The 20,158-nt window shown below is 36.7% G+C and overlaps 1 protein-coding gene across 1 annotated transcript in view; it reads left to right on the forward strand.

The window, feature by feature from the left end:
* LOC131804361 (mucin-3A-like) overlaps window positions 1–20,158 on the forward strand; it is a 221,148-nt gene that overhangs the window by 68,828 nt on the left and 132,162 nt on the right. The window contains exon 4 of the mRNA XM_059127193.1: window positions 17,558–17,771. Coding sequence (XP_058983176.1) covers window positions 17,558–17,771 — 214 coding nt within the window. The remainder of the gene's footprint in view (window positions 1–17,557; window positions 17,772–20,158) is intronic.

Raw genomic sequence — 20,158 nt, forward strand, 5'->3', positions numbered from 1 at the left:
CGAGGTCTAGGTCATTAGGACTTAGATTAACCATTTGGTGTACAATTAAACGGAAATCGGGTCAAGATATATGGCAGCTATATCTTAATCTGATCCGATTATCAGCAATTTCAATAGGGTTCGTCCTTGGCCCAATCAAATATTGTTTGCAAAATTTTATCTCAATCGGATAATAAATTCGACCTGCATTTTGTTCACAAGAATACATGGACGGACGGATAGACGAACAGACTGACATGCGTAAATCGACTCAGAAAGTGATTCTATGAATATCCTCAAAACTAACTATGGGTCTATCTCGCATCCTTCTCCATGTTACAATCAAAAGCACAAATACATAATACCCTTATCACTATGTGTTGTAGGGTATAAAAAGGTTCATAATTGATAGGATCCACTACACATTAATTCCCAATATAAATGTATATTTGTAACGCGTATGCTTAGTCATGTAGGGTATCATAAAAACGACCCTCCCTTGATGTCTACGTGTTTGAATAATTATGATGCAGCTTTTAAACTGAATGTTGCATATGCGACATGTATAAGTGAACCAAAATGATTATATAACCTCCTTGAAATCTGTGTTTAGTAAATCGAGTTGTAAAAATATTCAATTCGAAATTAATAAGCCTTCATCTTGGGGTGGAATATAATTATATGTGTGTGCGTTACCCTAAAAGTTTCTCTCATCTCAGCAAAAAATAAATTTCTTATTTAGTTTAAAACCATTGTCATTTATGTATCATAGTTATGATCAGAATGTCTCCTCGAAAATTATTATTTTTCAGATTGTCAAAAAAAAAAAATACGTAGCTTAAAGTAAAACATTCCGATAAGCCGACAATAGCAAACGTTAAGAAAGCTGCCAAAAAGTTTTTTTTTTTAACTTTTATACTGGCTGAGAAAAACAGAAAACAAATGTAATGGGTATTGTGCGGATCAGTGTTATTAAACCGTTAAAGATATTAACACTGGCGTTTGCAATAAATGAACCAAAAGTTTTATGAACTGAAATTCCAAAAAAAGAAGAAGAAAAGAAAACGAGGGAAACAAGAAAAAAGAGAGCATTCAACTTCAACTCGGGAATGAAATGCCTTCAAGTGTGGTGGTCCAAGTGCCACGAGTGCGACGAGTTGGTATGCTTGTGTTGGTACACACTGGCACAAAGCCATGTTGAAACGCATCCAAGCTTTTTGTGTAATCACCAAAGAATTTCAGGCAAGGATCAAATTTACGCATTTCACACATTTCCCTTTGATTTTGTTGGAAACTGTTCTTCATTCACACTCACACACACAACACAATGGCTTGTTGTCAGTTCCGGAGTTTACCCGTACTCTTTGTTGCCCAAATACTTAAATTCAGGAGGATACACACACACACACACGCTCATATAAACATTTTTGCAATGTCGTCGAAACAATGCCAAAGAGACATTTAAAATGAAAGTGGGTCCTGCCTGGACCGTGTGCCTCAATGCATCCACCAGTCATCCAGGCAACCGAGATTAAAAGTAAACATATGGTGCACACACACACACACACAGAGACACATACTCAACAATGTCCTCGAGGCTGTTTAAGTGTAAAATATTCCCAAGACGTGAAGTTTGTTATCGGTATCTCTTTTTGCTTTCATCCCTCCCCCCTAAACTTTTGATGCCACATGCTGCTATTTATTTCTCTTGAAATTGTCATTCATTCGTGAAGCTGACAGTTCGCATCGCACCCATTTCGTGTGACAGAAGGGGGTATAACTTGGTATTTGTATGATTTCTTTTATTTTGCTTTATCACACCCATCACATCGTTGTCATTGTGGGAAGTTGGATGGGTATTTAATTGTAGATTGAGTGTTGTGGGAAGAGATAAGAGGGCAGAGGGTGTGAGTCTATCGATTTTACTCACTTACTTTAAAACTTTTGTACTGCACGAGGTATTACTATTGTGTGGGAAGTATATCGGCAAATCGCATTGTAATCCATGCATATTTAAAATAAATTCGAAAGTTTCAGTCGGTGTTCCGTCAGCCATACCTCATTAGAATCTGACTTCTTTCGGACGTACCAAAAATTGCGCCTACATATCGCAACTAAACATTAGACCTAATGTACTCGTAAGTACAAATATTGCAATGTTTGATGCTTAATGTAAACTGACAATAATTTCGCATTTTGTAATAAATGATTTTGATTATATCATTTGATGCGGTCATCAAAACCTCATCGGAATAACGATTTTAGACCTTTGATCCCTTCGGACCAAATCCATTTCACGACATTTGGAGTCGATCTAGAGGTGCCCGTCCGTCTGTCTGACTAGTGAGCACGATAACTCTTGAAGGGAGTATCCAATTTAAACCAAACTTGGTATATTGTAATACTCCTGCCTAACTTAGATCGAGTTCGGCGATGGGCAATACCCACTCCTTCTGAAAAAGTTCAACATTTTCTAAAAAAAAAATAATTTATCTCACAGAGAAATTATTATTTGATTTTGAGCAAAATTTGCAAATACCAATAGCTCTGTTATGTTATGTTGGCCACTTTATCAAGTATCTCCCCACAAAGGGTCAAAATTTCGGATAAATATAACGCTTATAAAATGTGAAGTGAGAGTAGGGTTGTCTTTAAATTTCACATGTCCCAATATTTTTATTAACACAAGATCTGATGTGAAGTTGGAATGTATCGGTATAGTCCGTCTGGTACCTCCCCATGTAGCTCATAAAACGCGAAATTAACATTCGATCTCATTAAGTCTTGACACTTCTCAATATTTCAACATTGATTATATAATGAACACAAGGTCTCTTATAAATATGGTAGAGATCGGAACATTGACCCACAAAGGGTCAAAATTTTGATGAACCAAACCCTTCAAAAAATCCGAAATAAACATTCGGTTCTCTTCATATTTCACACATCCCATTATTTCTGCTGACACAAGATCTGCTGGGAAGATGGGGTGTATCGGTCCACTCCTTTTTTAAATGATATTTATTTAGGTCCAATACGAAATGGACAATATTGACCCATTCCTTCGGAACTTATTCCACAGAGGGTCAACAATTTGTATAATCATAAGAGAAGTCAAAATATACTTAAACAATCGAACATTGGCTGAGGGAATACACCAGTCGGGGTTTGTTGAAGGTTTTTGCTATGCCACATTAGTTTGTAGCCGTAGATTTTAGATTTTTCACACAGAGGAACCAAAATCTATCTCTGTAAATTCATTTAAATGGCCTTCTAAAAAAAATACAACATATGTATGCGCAATTTCGGAAAAACAGGGTGAGATAAAAAAATGCAACAAAGTCAAACGCCATAATTTTTATTATTTTTTTTTTTTAAATTTAATTGAATGAACCCAAAATATATCGGAAATAGCATCAAATTTTAGAATAAGTTTAGATTTGTTCGAATTGGTCACCTTTGGCCTTTTAAAACCGTCACTCGCTGGCCGAATGTCGCAATGTGGTATTTTGGCCCATTCCCGGAGAAGCGCTTGCTTGAAGTGATCGACACTTTGGTATTTTTGAGTGCCAACCTTGCTTTCCAAAATACTCCAGAAACAATAGTCCAACGGATTGCTTTTGGAGATTTTGGTGGCCATTGTGCGCCGGAAATGAAGCGAGGAAGCTCATTTTGTAACCATTCTTCGGTGGCGCTTGCTGAGTGCGATGGTGCTGAATTCTGTTGGAATGTCCAAGGCCAAAAATGTTTGCGTGCCCAAGGCTTACATACACCCTCCAGAATATCTTCACGATAATATTCGGCATTTATTCTGATGCCACGGTCGATTGATACGAGCGAAAAGCGATCATAGGCTGTTATGGCGGCTCTCACCAACCGAAGGTGCATATTTTCAACTGACTTCTTTCGCAAGTAAACATGATCAATTTGTTCGTTTACAAACTGCTGAACAACGAATGTTTTCTCATCGGAGAAAACCAAATTCGGCAGTTCAAGGTTTTCGGGCAAGCAAAGCAAATCCTTATCTCTTTTGAGTCTATTTTCTTTCTCTTGCGGTGTAAGTTCTTGCACTTTTGGAATTTCAATGGTTTTACCCTGAGCTCATTTTTCAATATTTGCCGAATAGAATATTGCGATATGTTTAGCTCACGAGCCATTTTTCGGCCACTGCGATGCGGGTTTCGATCAAGTCGATGTTTTACTTTTCGAACCATTTCTGCTGATGTTGCTGTTTTCTTCCGTCCTCTTCCTTGACGTCGGGCTTCACTACCAGTATCACGATAAAGAGTGATTGTACGAGACACAAAAGATTTATTCACATTTAACGATAGCCACTTGTGTTTTTCCAGCCAAATATAAAGAAATCACCCTATCACGCTTGAATTCCATCACGAAAAACTGTTTTTCTGGAAAATTCTCACCAAAATGCTTTTTTACGCTTGTAAACAATATAATGAACTGTCACTGGAATATTTTTAACAGCTGTCGGACAGCTTAGAAATGACAGCAGTCTGAAGTTGGTTGCAGGGCAACAGTGTTTTTTGTGTCATTTTGAGGTCAAGGCTTTCCAATTCTGCCATCAATTTTTCACCATGTACAATATGTAAAGAGAGAAATTTTCTATTGATGAACTTGAATAGGCACTTATATAGACTAGGCAAATTTTTGCAAAATAATGGGTACAGTGTCGTCTGTTCCAGATCATGTGTGGAATTATTGATAAAAAATGTATAAATTTTACGAAAACATCGACCCATGCTCACAATGTTTCTGGGACTATTTTACCAAAATGCTTTAAACAGACCTTTTAATAATAGTTTTCCCACATCCACGTTGCAATAATTATATCTGCTCTATGAATAATATTCCTGCAAGCCCAAAAATTATTTAATAATAAAACTTGAATTTAAACGCCCTCAGGACAATCATATTCTTCAAATTTGTCTACGCAAACATTTGACCCAAATTCATGTGAATTTGTATGTCATATTTTAACTTCAGCCACGTCCTCGAATACAGAGACCAAATACGTTAACCTACGGATGTGTATGACCGGCCACCACATGGATTGTTATCTAAGTGAGAATATGAAAGTTTATGAATTTCCAACAGCCACTAACATTGCTGCAGCACAACTGCACCAGCTACACTACACGGAGGCAGGCATGTCCTTGCCATGCACATCTTTACGATCATAATTGCACTGTTACAAATCCTCGGTTATCTTTTCCATCTTTGCCATGCCATGGTGGTGCAGACCATAAAGACTCAACTAGAACACTGAACATAAACACACACACACACACACACAAACTTGCGAACGGGCGCACACTCCCCTATACATATAAATATGAGAATTTGCTATTCCAAGCTCTCCGGCTACATCATCATCATCATGAACATCATACTCTGTCTCACATTATAAATGATGACATTCTCTCCGCTTTAATGTAATGGAAATTATGGCATACGAAATTATCCTCAAGTTAAAGGAAAATAATTTCATTTATCATCGCACTTTATCTGTGGTTTCCTTGCGGTCGGTTGTTCGCTTCCCCTGCATTGTGTGTTTTTAGCAGAAATTTGGAATTCTACCTTAATATGATTTATAATTCTTTTATGCGATTCCTTATTTTGTTCGAATTAATACGATTCACTTCTGCGCGGTGTGGATTTGTTGGATATTTTTGGTGCAAAACTTTGGAATTTCCGAATAAATTTGTACATTACAATTTAATGTTCACCGTCAAAGAAATAAACTTAAGCCTGGAAATTCACCGATTTTTTGAATTGATCTACAGTGTTCATATCTTCCACCCCGAAAGGGACTTAATTATCAACGCAGTTGAAATACTTGACGTAACAATAGGCTGGAGGTTGAATTTCATCCTCCTTTCATCGACGTGTGTTAAGGTCCGCGCTTTTAACACGTCCGATTCGTGTTATGTATGGAGGTCTTTTCGTAGTTTTGCTTTATGTGGAGCTTCTGCATCGTATGCAGCGATAGATGGCATTTTTTAAGTTGGCTTGAAAACATGTGTGCCGTCATTCAGGTGTTGCTGGGTATGTCTCCTTTGGATCTTAAAGTGATTCGAGCAAACATGTCTTGCTTGGCCAAGAAGGATCATCCTATAGAGCCTTCTGACTGAGTAGTAAACAGTGTGGATAAGAGATCAAATCGAGGCTGTGAGCAATTCATTCTTTTAAATGGTAGTTTAGATGGAATAATCTAGAGTGAGAATGGTAAAGTAACATTTTGGTTGATCCATAATGTTACTTTTGCTCAGACGAACCCCGATTTTGGTCTTCACTTAGGGTACCAGCTGACTGGACATGGTTCCTTAAATGCATTTCTGTATACGTGGAACATTCCTGGCACTAAGGCTGCAGGTATGGGCAGTAGTCGAGAATTGGCTTCATGTTCTTTTTTGACAGCTTTCAAAATCTAGATTATATGGGTATCTCCAATGTTGGGAGCCAATCGGATATCAGTCTTGTTCTCTCCACTGGCTCTACACGTGCTAGCCTTGAGAAGTTTGGTTGTCATATAGCTCCTAGTTTTGGCTGTCTAAGTAAGTTGCTTTGTTCAGACGTATATGATGTCCACAGGGGGTTACCAATCCGGGTACGAGATTTTTTACTGATTCGGCATGTGGTGGGGACTAACAGATAATCTCAATTCTCTGTCCCATCACCATATATCTTTCAGATCCTTTCAGGGTCATTTTCAAACTAATAGGTTGCCGTTCACTTGTGAAAGAGCTGAATAGTCCTCGCTCATCGCAGTGAGAAAGCTACGTTTAAGTAAACGTGGTAATTAGACCGCTCCATCAGTGTAGCACTCACCCTATTCGCCGATCGTGCCTTGAACTTCCTCTCATTTTGAGTGACCAGTCCCATCTTGAATGAAGCTAAAAGTGGTAGTATTACTACGAAATCTGACCGGAGACTCTTTTTATGCAACGCGTTGGTTGTAGTTTACACCCAAATAGCGGGTAGCACTTCGGCTCGATGTGAGTTGCATTCTCAGCCGATTGCTGTGACCCATAGAGCAGCAGAGATATATGAGAGTCCTCAACCCTCTACCAAGAGGGAAGTGAAGCTGATATTCGAATTGGCACTTGTGGAAAAGACCCCGAACTCTGTGGAGGGCTACCATTCTCTAAGAGAACTCTGGGTAATCCAAAAGGGGTGCTGATGGTAAATTGGCTTAGAATTTTATGCTGATACTTTATGTACTTCAGGGGGTCTTCGATGAATATTTCGATGCACTGCTAACGGAACGACTATGTTCGAAGATCAAATTTTTTATTACCTCCACCATGAGTAATTATATAAAATATCCCAATTAATTTGTTTCTCCTTTTATCAACCTATAGTATATAGTGATTTCCACATACGGACATCGCTGCAATATATAGTTATGCTGATCAAGAATATATATTCTTTGTGGGGCCTAAAAGAGGTGTTACAAACGAAATGACAAATAAACATAATACATATTTTTCGTCGAAAATGTTAGCCTTCAAACGAGCCAATAAAGGGGTATTTTTGAAAGCTTCCTTTAATTGGTATTGTAGCAAGCTAATATATTCTTCAAAATTATTTTCCAACCAACTTCAGACTGCTATAATTTCTACGCCACTCTTCCGTTTAAAATTATTCCAGTGACAGCTCATTATATTGTGTACAAGCGTACAATAGCATTTTGGTTAGAATTTTCCAGAAAAAAATTATTCGTGTTGGAATTCAAGCGTGATAGTGTGATTTCATTATACTTGGCTGGAAACCGCAAGTGGCTATCGTTAGAGCACTCCAGCATTTAAATGTGAAAAAATCTTTTGTGTCTCGTACCATCGCTCGTTATCGTGATACTGGTAACATAGCCCGACGTCAGGAAGTGGGAGGAAGAAAGCAGCAATATCAGCAGAAATGGTTCGAAAACTCGGGGTAAAGCCATTGAAATTCCAAAAAGTGCAACAACTTACATCGCAACAGAAAAAAATAGACACAAAAGAGCTAAAGAGTTGCTTCGCTTGGCCGAAAGTGGTGAACTGCGAATTTGGTTTTCTCCGATGAGAAAACCTCTGTTATCCAACAGTTTACTTGCCAAAGAGGTCAGTTGAAAAAGTGCACCTTCCTCTACCCAAGAATGGTTACAAAATGAGGTTCTTCGCTTCATTTCCAGCGGACAATGGCCACCAAAATCTCCATATACCAATCCGTTGGACTATTGTGTCTGGAGTATTTTGGAAAGCGATGCTGGCACTAAAAAATACCAAAGTGTCAATCACCTCAAGCAAGCGCTTCGCCGGGAATGGGCCAAAATACCACATAACAACATTCCGGCAGCGTGTGACGGTTTCATTGGCCGTTTGAAGGCCATAATTCATGCCAAAGGTGACCAATTCGAACAAATCTAAATTCATTCTAAAAGTTGATGCTTTTTTCGACATTTTTTGCTATCATTCAATAAAATTTAAAAAAAAATGTAAAAAGTATGGCCTATGACTTTGTTGATTTTTTTTTGTCTCACCCTGCAGTAGGTTGAAAAATTTTACTCAAGTGTGTATTTTTTCTGCAGGACTTTTGAATTAAAAATAGGCTATATAGGTCCACTTTTAGGTATAGGCCTAAAATTTCATTTTTTTTTTTATTTTTGTAGTTTTCAAATGGTGGAGCGTATTCAAAGACCGGCCCGGCCGAACTTATTGCTTTTAAAATTGTCTTGTGATGAGAAGACCTTTCATTACTGAGGAGTTGAGGAGATGTCTTACAGGTCTTAATGATTAGATAAATTTTCTCAAGTCTTCTGTCGAGAAAAAAAAAATTACCAGTCTTGTTTAGGGAGCAGTCCCTACAGGGGTCTTCTAAATGTGAATCATTTACAAAGTCATTAATACAGCGAAAAACTTTGACGAGTATTCTATGGTTATTAGAACTTTCAAAGGGGTTCTATGGAAGGACGTTCTTTTATTGGTCTTTTTTGTGTAGTAGATATCTTAAAGACCTATCATGAAAATAACTTATTTTAAGAGTTTTTTAGGAAAGTTATTGTAAAAATTTTTTTGTAGAGTGAAGATTAGACGTCATTTTACTGCGCTTTTATGCAGTGTATGGATAGAAATAGAGTAAATTTCTTATTAAAAGGTCCTTTTTAAATTTTCTAAGGATGTGAATCTATTAAATATGCGATCTTTTTATCAACTCTTTTAGAAATGCAATCTAACTCTGATGTCTCCTATTCCTTTGAAAACGCATACCCATCTTGTGGCGATATAGGAGTATGGCCAGCTGATTTAAATTTTAAATTAAGCACAGGTTAAGCCCGAATAAGCTGCTAGTTCTCAGTTTCCTTAAACGCCATCGTTCTTTAATTCTAATCAAAATTTCAATTTTCTTTTAAATTTCTCGTTTTAATTATGTAATTTCGAATACTCCAAGAAAATCGAAAGATGACAGCCACACGGAGAAAGAGCGAGAGAAAAACTAATTTTAAAATTACAAAAACATTGTTCAGTTCGCTGTTCACACAATTTTCCCATACCACAGATTCAACGCAAGATTCATTTATAGTCTCAAAATTGCTGAATACATAATCCTCCTCTTGAAAAGTAATTAAAGCTCCATAAAATATTAATGATATTTTTCGCCTCTTAATTCCATCCTTGTCAAATGCTTATCTGCGGGATAAACAGTGTGATAATTATCACCTCCGTTTGATATTGCGCCAGGTACTGACTCGGTAGTCCGTGTGAGTGTGTATGTGTGTTGGTTAGCGTGAGTGAGATCTATAATTCCTACAAATGAAAAGCTTTTCATAAATTACAAATGCTTGAAAACATTCAATTACGACTTGTAATTTATTTCACTTAAGACCGACCACAAATCTCGTGGTGTCAAAGCGGTGCTGTGTGTGCGACGGGGTATTTCCTCGAAGAAAAACTGGGGGGCATGGGGCAGTGTGAAAGGTCCTTTTAATAAATTTTAATTGGTTTGACACTAGAGTTTGCACAACTCCATGGTGTAGTTTGTTGCCAACACTGTGGCATTATGTGAGCTTTTGCAGTGCATTGAGCATAGGAAAGGAGAGAAGGGTGAGAGGAAGAGGGTGGCATTAAAACGAAGCAAAAAAATTCCCCTAAATGCTATTTAGAACAAATGTGCATGTCTTCTCATTCTTTCCTACTTTTCTGCTCTGCTTGCGATTGTTCATTGAAAGGACATAACAGAAACCTAAAAAACGGACATGTACCATTCATTTCGAACAAATGTAGTTGGCCATGTGGCCGGGAAACGAGGAAAGTTCCAAATGTCGCTGGGTATTCTATGAACTGAACTGTTTCCTTACTCTGTCGATGTGTTTTTTTTTCTCCTTCGTCCTTGTCAGATGGGTACACACATACATACAGATATAAAGACAGACCGACAGACAGACAGACGGACGCATATATGCGTGCCCATAACCTCAAATTCATTCATCCATTGCCGGGGTTTGTAGCAATGCATCTGCCATCTCCATTCCAGCCACAACTGCGCCATCGTTGTCATACACTGCAGTATGGGGAAATTGAATTTCCTCGGCAATATTTTCAATTGTTGGCGATAGGAGGGCTTGCTATCGCTTTAGTTAGCCCCACGCCATACTGTGGTCTTGGCATCTGCGTTGCTCGACATTGGCGCTGCATCGGCAACAAAAGATGAAAAAATGCAATCCTCCAAATTAACTTTGAAAAATTTGCGTTCTGCTTTAGTGACTGGGAGTATCAGACTACAAATCCAATTTAACAAAATGCAAATAAACCAAATGTCATTGCAAATAGAAGAGCACTAGATCATGGCAATTCAAGCATTTCGTAGAGTTTTTTTACTTCGTCGTCTTCTCTTCGTCGAGTTCTCTTCCCGAAATTGCATTGTCATAATTCTGGGAATGTAAAATTAAGAAAAATATTTATTTTTGAAATGTTGTTGCGATGAAGAACAATGCTTTGGCAGAATTTGGGGTAAAGCTTAAAGATACTCATACTTTCTATCTTTTTTTTAAAGTCATACACGTAGATTTTTCTTAAATGAATCACAAATGTCAAATTTTGAGCAAAATACAAAGAGTAAGTAACCAGTACTTACCCCATTGGCTCGAAAAAATAAAACAATTTAAAAAGCAGTAAGTTCGGCCGGGCCGGACTTTGTAACCCCTCCACCAGTTGTAACGAATTTGGAAATTAAAAAAAAAAAATTAAATCCTTAAAAAATTCTGTTAACATTTTAAAAATACAGAATATAGCCGTTATATTGGGGTCTATACGACGTGGGCCTACATAGGCATTGTTTGTCATAAACCATTACCATATTCAAATAAATACGGCGAATAATGTAGCTAAAATCACCAAAATATCGTATATAGGGAGGTATCGTTATATCGTTGCTGTGCGAAGACCTGGACCATCATAGACAATTTTCTGTCACAGGCTATAACATCCATTACGAACTTCAAATACGACATCTCAAACAATTTCGGAGGTTATTGTACCTAAACTCGTCAAAATACCGAGCATAGACAGGTACAGATATATGGGGCCTATAGGAAGACCTGGACCTGCATAGGCAATTTTCTGTCACGGACTGTAGTTCCCATTACGAACTCTAAATGCTTAATTTGAAACAATTCCGGAAAATAATGTCGCTAAAATCATCAAAATACCGAATATCGGGGGTACCGTTATATGGGGGCTACACGAAGACTTGGATAATGTCGCTAAAATCATCAAAATACCACATATCGGGATGTACTGTTATATGGGGGCTATAGGAAGACGTGGACCTACATGACATTTTCAATACCAAAAGTCCCGCAGCCATAATACACATTTGAATAAATTTTTATCAACTTACTGAATTTCGTTCGGAAGCTAGAGGGATTTTAACTGACGGACAGATTTGCTAAATCGACATAGAATTTTATGCTGATCAAGAATATATATACTTTGTGGGTTCTAAATTGTATATTTCGAGGTGTTACAAACGAAATGACAAACTTAATACACCCTCCATACTATGGTGGAGGGCATTAAAACAAAAATGAAAAACTGTTTTAGGATTGCCTTTTTCTTCCAACTTCGTAACATCGTAGAGAAACATTATTTGTAACTTCAAACAATCGAGGTTTAGATAAAGCACCTTAATATTTGGATTGAATTATCAAGTAGTCCAATTATATATCCCAATATCTTGGGCGATTTCTTCAGATCAACAGAAACTTTACCTTAAATTATAGTGGTGTGGGTTCAAGTGGTCTCTACCCTGCTTAATGCTATTGCAGTTGTAATTGTAATCTAAAATATAATAACTAAATAAAGGTAAGTATGTTTTAAACAATCTTAAGTGTATTTCAAATTCTAATTTTATTTCATTATTAAAATGATTAACAATAAATATTTACAATGTTGTATTTAAACGCCGACATGTAATTACGAAATGAACAAAAATTAATTAATATTAAATTAATTGTAATTATTTCATTTTTATGTCTTCTTTGATAAAATAATGTAAATTGCATTCATTAAATATTTTGGCCAATGAGAAAAAAAAACGCCTTTGCATTTCGTTCGGCATTTTAAAGATATCTGCCTTATTCATATTTAATGGCATCAGTCAAGAGCCAAATTATAATTATCTTTTATTTTTTGGCCATTTAATTAACATAACGTTAAACAAGACAGAAGCAGCAGCAACAACAACAACAACAACAATAATGTTTTATACTGACCATAAAACAGAAAAGGATGCGCTGTTTACTTGCGGTCATAAATTAATAATCAAGTGGTTATGTTGTGGCGTACCGAAGGACTTGCTTGCCATCATTTGTTTCATTCCGATGTAGCTACATATTAAACGAGCCAACGGGACATAATAATTGTCAGAATAATAATTAAAAGTGAGTTGTGATCGCCAAGTAGTGGCACATCAATGGAAGAATATTTTCTTTCCTCAATGTCAAGTCCCAATGAAGAATATCATCCATCCATCCTTCAACTTTTTTTTTGGCAAAAGCTCGCAAAAACCTCACCATTTATCATTTGCCAAATGATTAACGACAAGTTAGCAAAAAATAATTGATTGCATCTTGGCTGTCAACAACATTGTTGGGGGAGAATGCCAGTCAAATGGTGATTAAAATGTAAAGCGACGGATATGATGACATGGGAAGATTATTGCCAATGGCAACTTCTCAATAAACAAAAAATTTCAAAATTTACTAGGCCGTACTTAAACAAATTGAAAAGTAATTTCACGGAGATATGCGTGACATTTTCTTCCCAAGAAATATTTTATTTTTAAAATATAAGTGGCGTGGGATGCTGGAAAACTCTTTTACAAATTGGAAATTTCTCTCAGAATGAATTCATAAACAATGTCTTAAATTGAAGCATAGAAAATAATCGGTAATCAAAATACGCAAAAAATGTCAATAACTCTAAAAAATAATGAGTTATGAGCTTATTGTTCCAAATCTTTTACTGAGGGCTGTACTAAAATGTGAACTTTTTGCTAGTAGCATTTCTACAAAATAAGAATTCAAAATACCAAAAGTTGGCTAAATTGGAAAAAAAATGAAAAATAACAAGTAAGTAGTAAGTTCGGCCAACTTCGAATACCCTCCACCATTTGGAACGAATTTGGACATTTTCAAAAATAAAAATCCGTTAAAAATTCTGCTAAAATCTCAAAAAATACCGAGTTCAGACGTTATATTGAAGTCATTACCAATAGTGTAGCTAAAATCACTAAAATACCGTATATAGGGAGGTATCGTTATATCGGAGCTATACGAAGACCAAGACCTGCATAGACAATTCTTTGTCACAGGCTTCAAAAACGACATCTCAAACAATTTCGGTGAGTATTGCACCTAAAATCGTCAAAATACCGAATGTAAGGAGGTACTGATATATAGAACCTATACGAAGACCTGGACCTGCATAGACAATTTTCTGTTACAGACTGTAGTTCCCATTACGAAATCTAAACGTAATTTGAAACTACTCCGGTGAGTAATGTCGGTAAATCGTTGGGAGGTGCCATTATATGGGGGCTATACGAAGACGTGGACCTGCACAGACAATTTTCTGTCTTAGGCTATAGTGTACTTTTCGAACTTCAAATATTATATTTGAAACAATTCGGGTGAATAATGTCGCTAAAATCATTAAAATACCGAATATCGGGAGGTACCGTAATATGGGGGCTATACGAAGACGTGGACCTGCATACACAATTTTCTGTCCTAGGCTGTAGTATCTATTACGAACTTCAAATACCAAATTTGAAACAATTCTGGTGAAAAATGTCCATAAAATCATTAAAATACCGAATATCGGGAGGTACCGTTATAGGGGGGCTCTACGAAGACTTGGACCTACACAGACAATTTTCTGATGACTGTAGTATCCATCTCGAACTTCAAATACAAAATTTGAAACAATTCCGGTGAATATATTCGTTAAAATCATCAAAATACCGAATATCGGGAGGTACGGTTGTAAGGGGGCTATACGAAGACAATTTGCTGTCTTAGGCTGTAGTATCTATTACGTACTTCAAATACTAAATTTGAAACTATTCCTATTCCTAAAATTATCAAAATACCGAATATCCGGAGGTACCGTTATATGGGGGCTATATGAAAACGTGGACCTATATGCCTCATTTACAAACTTAACCTGCCTACTGGCAAAATATATTTTTGTGCAAAATTGTAGCCTTCTATCATAATTCGTTCGAAAGATGGCGTGATTACAACAGACAGACGGACGGACCGACAGACTTAGAAATTTAGGCTGATCAAGAATATATATAATTTGTTGGGTCTGATATGAGTATTTCAAAGAGTTACATTTGAAATGAAAAAGTTAATATACCCTCCATAGAATGATGGAGGGTATAACAAGTACATCAAATAGGAGTTCACTCTTATGTAGAGACTGATGCAGCAATCCGTAAATGTTCAAAGCTCTACATTAAACGTTTGACCATTGCATATGGTCAAGGCTATATAAAGGCCTTAGAGCTTTTTTGGGGTTTTGTTCTACTAGCAAATCCACTTGGAATTCTCTATTACCCAGATCAGGTTATAAGAAAATTTGAAAATCTTCATAGAATTACTTTCTGAGTTAATGTATGCATGTTAGTGCGTCCGTCCGTCCATTTATTCTTGTGAACAAAATGCAGGTCGCATTTATTATCCGATTGAGATGAAATTTTCAAAACAATATTTGTTTGATCCGTAGACGGATCCTATTGGAATTGGTGAGAATCGGTTTAAATTTATATATAACACCCATATATATCTTCAACCGATTGAGGGTTAATTGTGCACCAAAAGGCCAATACAAGTCCAAATGACCTGAATTTTGATACATCCCACCGAGTACAGTCTAGAAGCACGTACATCAAATTTGGTGAAAATCGGTTCAAATTTTATAGAGAACGGCCAAGATTTGGATATAGGTCCCATATATATCCTCAATACGATTTCAGGTTTATTGTGCAAAAAATGGCTAATATCAGCCCAAATGGAGTGAATTTTGAGACGTACGTTTCCATTTTGTGGAACTCGGCTCCGATATATGTATTTTTTTAATGAAAATCGTCTAGAAGTGATATCATTCACTCTATAGCAATGTTACTTGGAATAGGTACAGATGCCTCCGTCAAATTTGGTGAAAATCTATTCAGAATTATAAATGCCTCTCGTATATTATTTCCCTCTGAAACCACACTATAACTGCTCTAAAGCCAAATGTTGATAGGTGGTATGATCTACTTCAAATAAATTCTTTTGTTACGGGAGCTGTACTAACTATGCATAGTGGTGAAAGGTATCATATAGCCGTCCGACTTTTGACTTTTCCGTACTGGTTTTTGTCATAGTTTTGATACTGAATTCGCTATAAATTGGCAGATCCAAGCTTAAGTATAATTTCCATATAATTGAACATTCCGCTATTTTGAATTTTTCTCCGATATTCTATAAGCTCCACCATACATAGTATGGAGGGTATATTAAGTTCGACATTCCGTTTGTAACTCATCGAAATAACCATTTTAGACCCAACAAAGTATATATATTCTTGATCAGCGTAAAATTCTAAGACGATTTAGCCATGTCCATCCGTCTGTTGTAATCACGCTACAGTCAAACGAATTAAGATAGGAAGCTAAAATTTTGCACAGATCTCTCTTTTGTCTGCAGGCAGGTCAAGTTCGAAGTTAGGCTATATCGGTCCACGATATCGTACAGTCCCCATATAACGGTACCCCCCGATATTCGGCATTTCGATTATTTTTAGCCACATTTTCTAATGGAATTGTCTGAAATTCCACACAAGAAGTCCCTTCTGTGTACTTTACCCCCTGAAAGAGAATTGTCTATATAGGTCCACGATATCGTATATCCCCCATATAACGGTACCCCTCGATATTCGGTATTTTGATGATTTTAGCCACATTTTTAATGGAATTGTCTGAAATTCCACACAACGAGTCCCTTCAGAGTACTTTACCCCCAGACATAGATTTGTCTATATAGGTCCACAATATCGTGTATCCTCTATATATCGGCACCTTCCGATATTAGGTATTTTAAAGATTTTAACCTGAATTTTTAATGGATTTTATTTATTTATTTATTATTTTTTTTTTTTTTTGCAAATTTTCTAATTCGCTTCAAATGGTGGAGAGAATTCAAAGTTCGGCCTGACCGATCTTACTGCTTTTTTACTTGTTTTTTTTTTTTTTCAAATTTGTCACATTTTCGTTAGGTTCCATATAAGGGTGGATTCCTATTTTCGCTAGTTACATGATCGGTTTTCGATCGAATATGTACCATATTATATTTTATAGAGAATTACCTATACAAGTTTACGTTTTCGCACTGTCCCCATAAGACTGCACCTTCCGATATTCACCATTTTGATAATTTCAGCCACATTCTTAAAGACATTTTCGGCTTAACTGTTTTTTTTTTTTTTACTTATTTCGCCTTCCATTGATGGATTTATTGACCTAAGATCAAATAGCCATCGTAAGGTCCTTATATGTAAAACAATTTTCCAAGAATTTATAGCGGATTTTAGAGATAATTTTCTCGCTTTGTATTGCATAGCTAATGTCATATGCACACAAAAATCCCATTCGGAATAACAGCGCCTGCTGTGTACCATGAAAAAAAAATAAATAAAAATTTCGATTTTCCATTAACCTCATAGACTTTATAACAGCGCTGGTTGTTATTTAATTTTCAGCACAACATGCATTTGGCAGAATCCTCCGCAATAGTTTCTGGTTATTTTCACTTCTGTACCACAGTAACCCACTTCGTATATATTTGCTGTCTTGTAGGTTGCTGTTCCTGCTGTTTTTGTTGGTTTTCATTGCTTCTGAAATACTCGCCATTTATTTTTGTTTTCATTGTTGCGGTCATTCACTACATATCTGTATGTCCATTCATGTTATTTTATTTCTTATTTGTTTAATGCATTGTCGTTCCTTTTTTCATTCTGCTTTTCTTCCGTTGCAGGTCATGTGGGTGAGACGGACATCGGAAAAAGTATCCCTGTTGACTGTGGGCAACGTCACCTACAGCAGTGACCCCAGGATACGTGTGAAATTTCAATATCCCAACAATTGGCGTTTGCTGATCAATCCCACCCAGTGGGACGATGCGGGCATCTACATGTGTCAAGTCTCTACACATCCACCGCGGGTTTTTACAACAAATTTAACAGTTATAGGTATGTAACACTTTCAAACGAAACAGCCAAACAAACCATTGCCATCGGCTGTTGTAGACTTTAAAGGAAGTGCATCTACACACATACACACACACAGACACACATACAAATGCATGTTGCACGGGAAGGCAGGTTGTGGTGGTTGGTTGGCCACCAACACCAGTTCTACCGCAGAACAAACATTAAAATAAATACGACAATTGAAAATGAAAACAAACACGTACACATGCATGTATACATGTGTATTTGTGTATGCATGACTGCACATGCACCATCATATACATGTGTATATAACTATATTCTCTTCAGAATGGTATGTTTGTATGTGTAACAATTGTTTGCGTTTGTTTGCGGTGAATATGGCCAACAGTTTGTATTAATAGCATTTAACTGAAACATTTGCAAAGAGAAGACAATGGGTTTCAAAAATGAAGAGACTGAGAGACACCCTGCCTCTAATTGATAAAATGTATGGATTCATAAATCCCAACATAATCCTATATCTGTGTGTGTTATATTAAATTAAAATTATCGACAAGGGGGCTTGTGAGATGACATAAAAATACTTTTTGCCGCATTGTTGTTACTCGGCGTAGCACAATAGAATGATTTTAATCCACACATCCATAAAAAGAATAATCGAATGCAATAACAGGGGGAAATGATATGAGACCCACACATCAAAGTTTTGATATAGGAAGCCATCAAACATGCAATGCATGACCCACTTTAAGAATGTACAAATCGGGAGAGAAAATTGCATAATTTGTATAAGCTCATCCTTGCGTCTATAGAGGATACCCATATATCATCTGGTTGAGCCAAAATATCCAAATTAAGGTTTGAGATCCTACGTTTTTACAAAATCCGTGTAAAGACATTTAGAGTCGATCTAGAGTTGTCCGTGCATCAACTCCGAACATCAACTCTCAAAGGATTGTCCGACACGTTATAGTTCGACTAAATTGTGATAGAAGGCTGAAATTTTGTAAATAGGTGTACTTAGACAGGAGTTAGATCAAATTTATAAAATATTTAGACCGGTACATGTTTTCCCATAGCCCCCATATGAAAACATTTTCCGATATTACGTATTTTGACTAGTGGCTCACCTTTTCTAATGGATCCTTTTTATACCTTCCACCTTGGAAAGGAGGGTATATTAACTTTGTCATTCCGTTCCCATAAAGTATAAATATTCAAAATAAAATTCTTGTCCGTCTGCCTGTTGAAATCACGATACAACCCACACTATTTGACTATTTAATAATTTTTGATACATTTTTTCACGGATTTGTCTAAAAACTGGTATTTGTACGTCATAGTGGGTTCTAGCTCCGGTGGCAAAACATCGTATATATAAGTCCACGCTTTGGTACAGCCCCCATAAAACGGTACCTCCCGATATTCGGAATTTTGATGATTTTTGCAACATATCTTCGCGGATTTGTCTAAAAGTTGGTATTTATAGGTCATAATGGGTTCTAATGTTTCCTTTACCCTAAGCTGGAGGGTACTAAAAGTTCGGCCCGGCAAAAATTATTGTTTTTTACTTGTTTCTACATTCAGCCATATGGCTAGAGGATATACCTTCACATTTGATATGGCCAAAACGCGCCTCGTCGAAATAACGGTTTTAGCCTCAGATCTGTTTGGACCAAATTCGTTTCAGGACATTTGGAGTCGATCTAGCGATGTCCGTCCGTCTGTCTGTCTGGCAGGTGCAATGGTGGTGTAATATTATTATCAAACTAAGATCGGTTTCGAAGATGAACACTTTCGGTTCACCCCTTCTGGTACCTGCCCACAAGAGTTCGAAGTTTTCAAATATAATAATTTACTGTACAGGAAAGAAAGGATGATCCGATTTTCCTCTAACTTAGCAAATTCTTATATTTGTATCAGTGCTAGGTCAAGAGAGGAAATGGACAATATCCGTCCACTCCATCAAGTAACTCAACCCCCCTCCCCCCCACAAATATTCAAAATTATGAATAAATATAACTCTTATAAAATGTGACGTAACAGTCCGATTATTTTCAAATTACGCACATCACAATATTTTTATTAATCCAAGGTATGGTTTGAAGATGGAATATATCGACCCACTCCATCTGGTATATCTCCCCACAAAGTGTCAAATTTTTGAATTTCCATGAAGCTCATAAAACGCGAAAGTAACATCCAAGTCCATTCAGATTTTTTACGTCTCAATATTTCCAGACCTGCTACAAAGATTGTAGAGATCGGACCATCTCTGGTACCACCCCCACATAGGGCTCAAGATTTTGCAAAATAAAACGGTCAAAGGAAGCGAAATACGCATCCAACTCTCTTCAAATTTCATACAGATGATATGTATCTGCCTACCCCTTCTGGAACCTAAA

This window comes from Musca domestica, unplaced genomic scaffold (assembly GCF_030504385.1).
Source record: "Musca domestica strain aabys unplaced genomic scaffold, Musca_domestica.polishedcontigs.V.1.1 43, whole genome shotgun sequence".
Classification (NCBI taxonomy): domain Eukaryota; kingdom Metazoa; phylum Arthropoda; class Insecta; order Diptera; family Muscidae; genus Musca; species Musca domestica.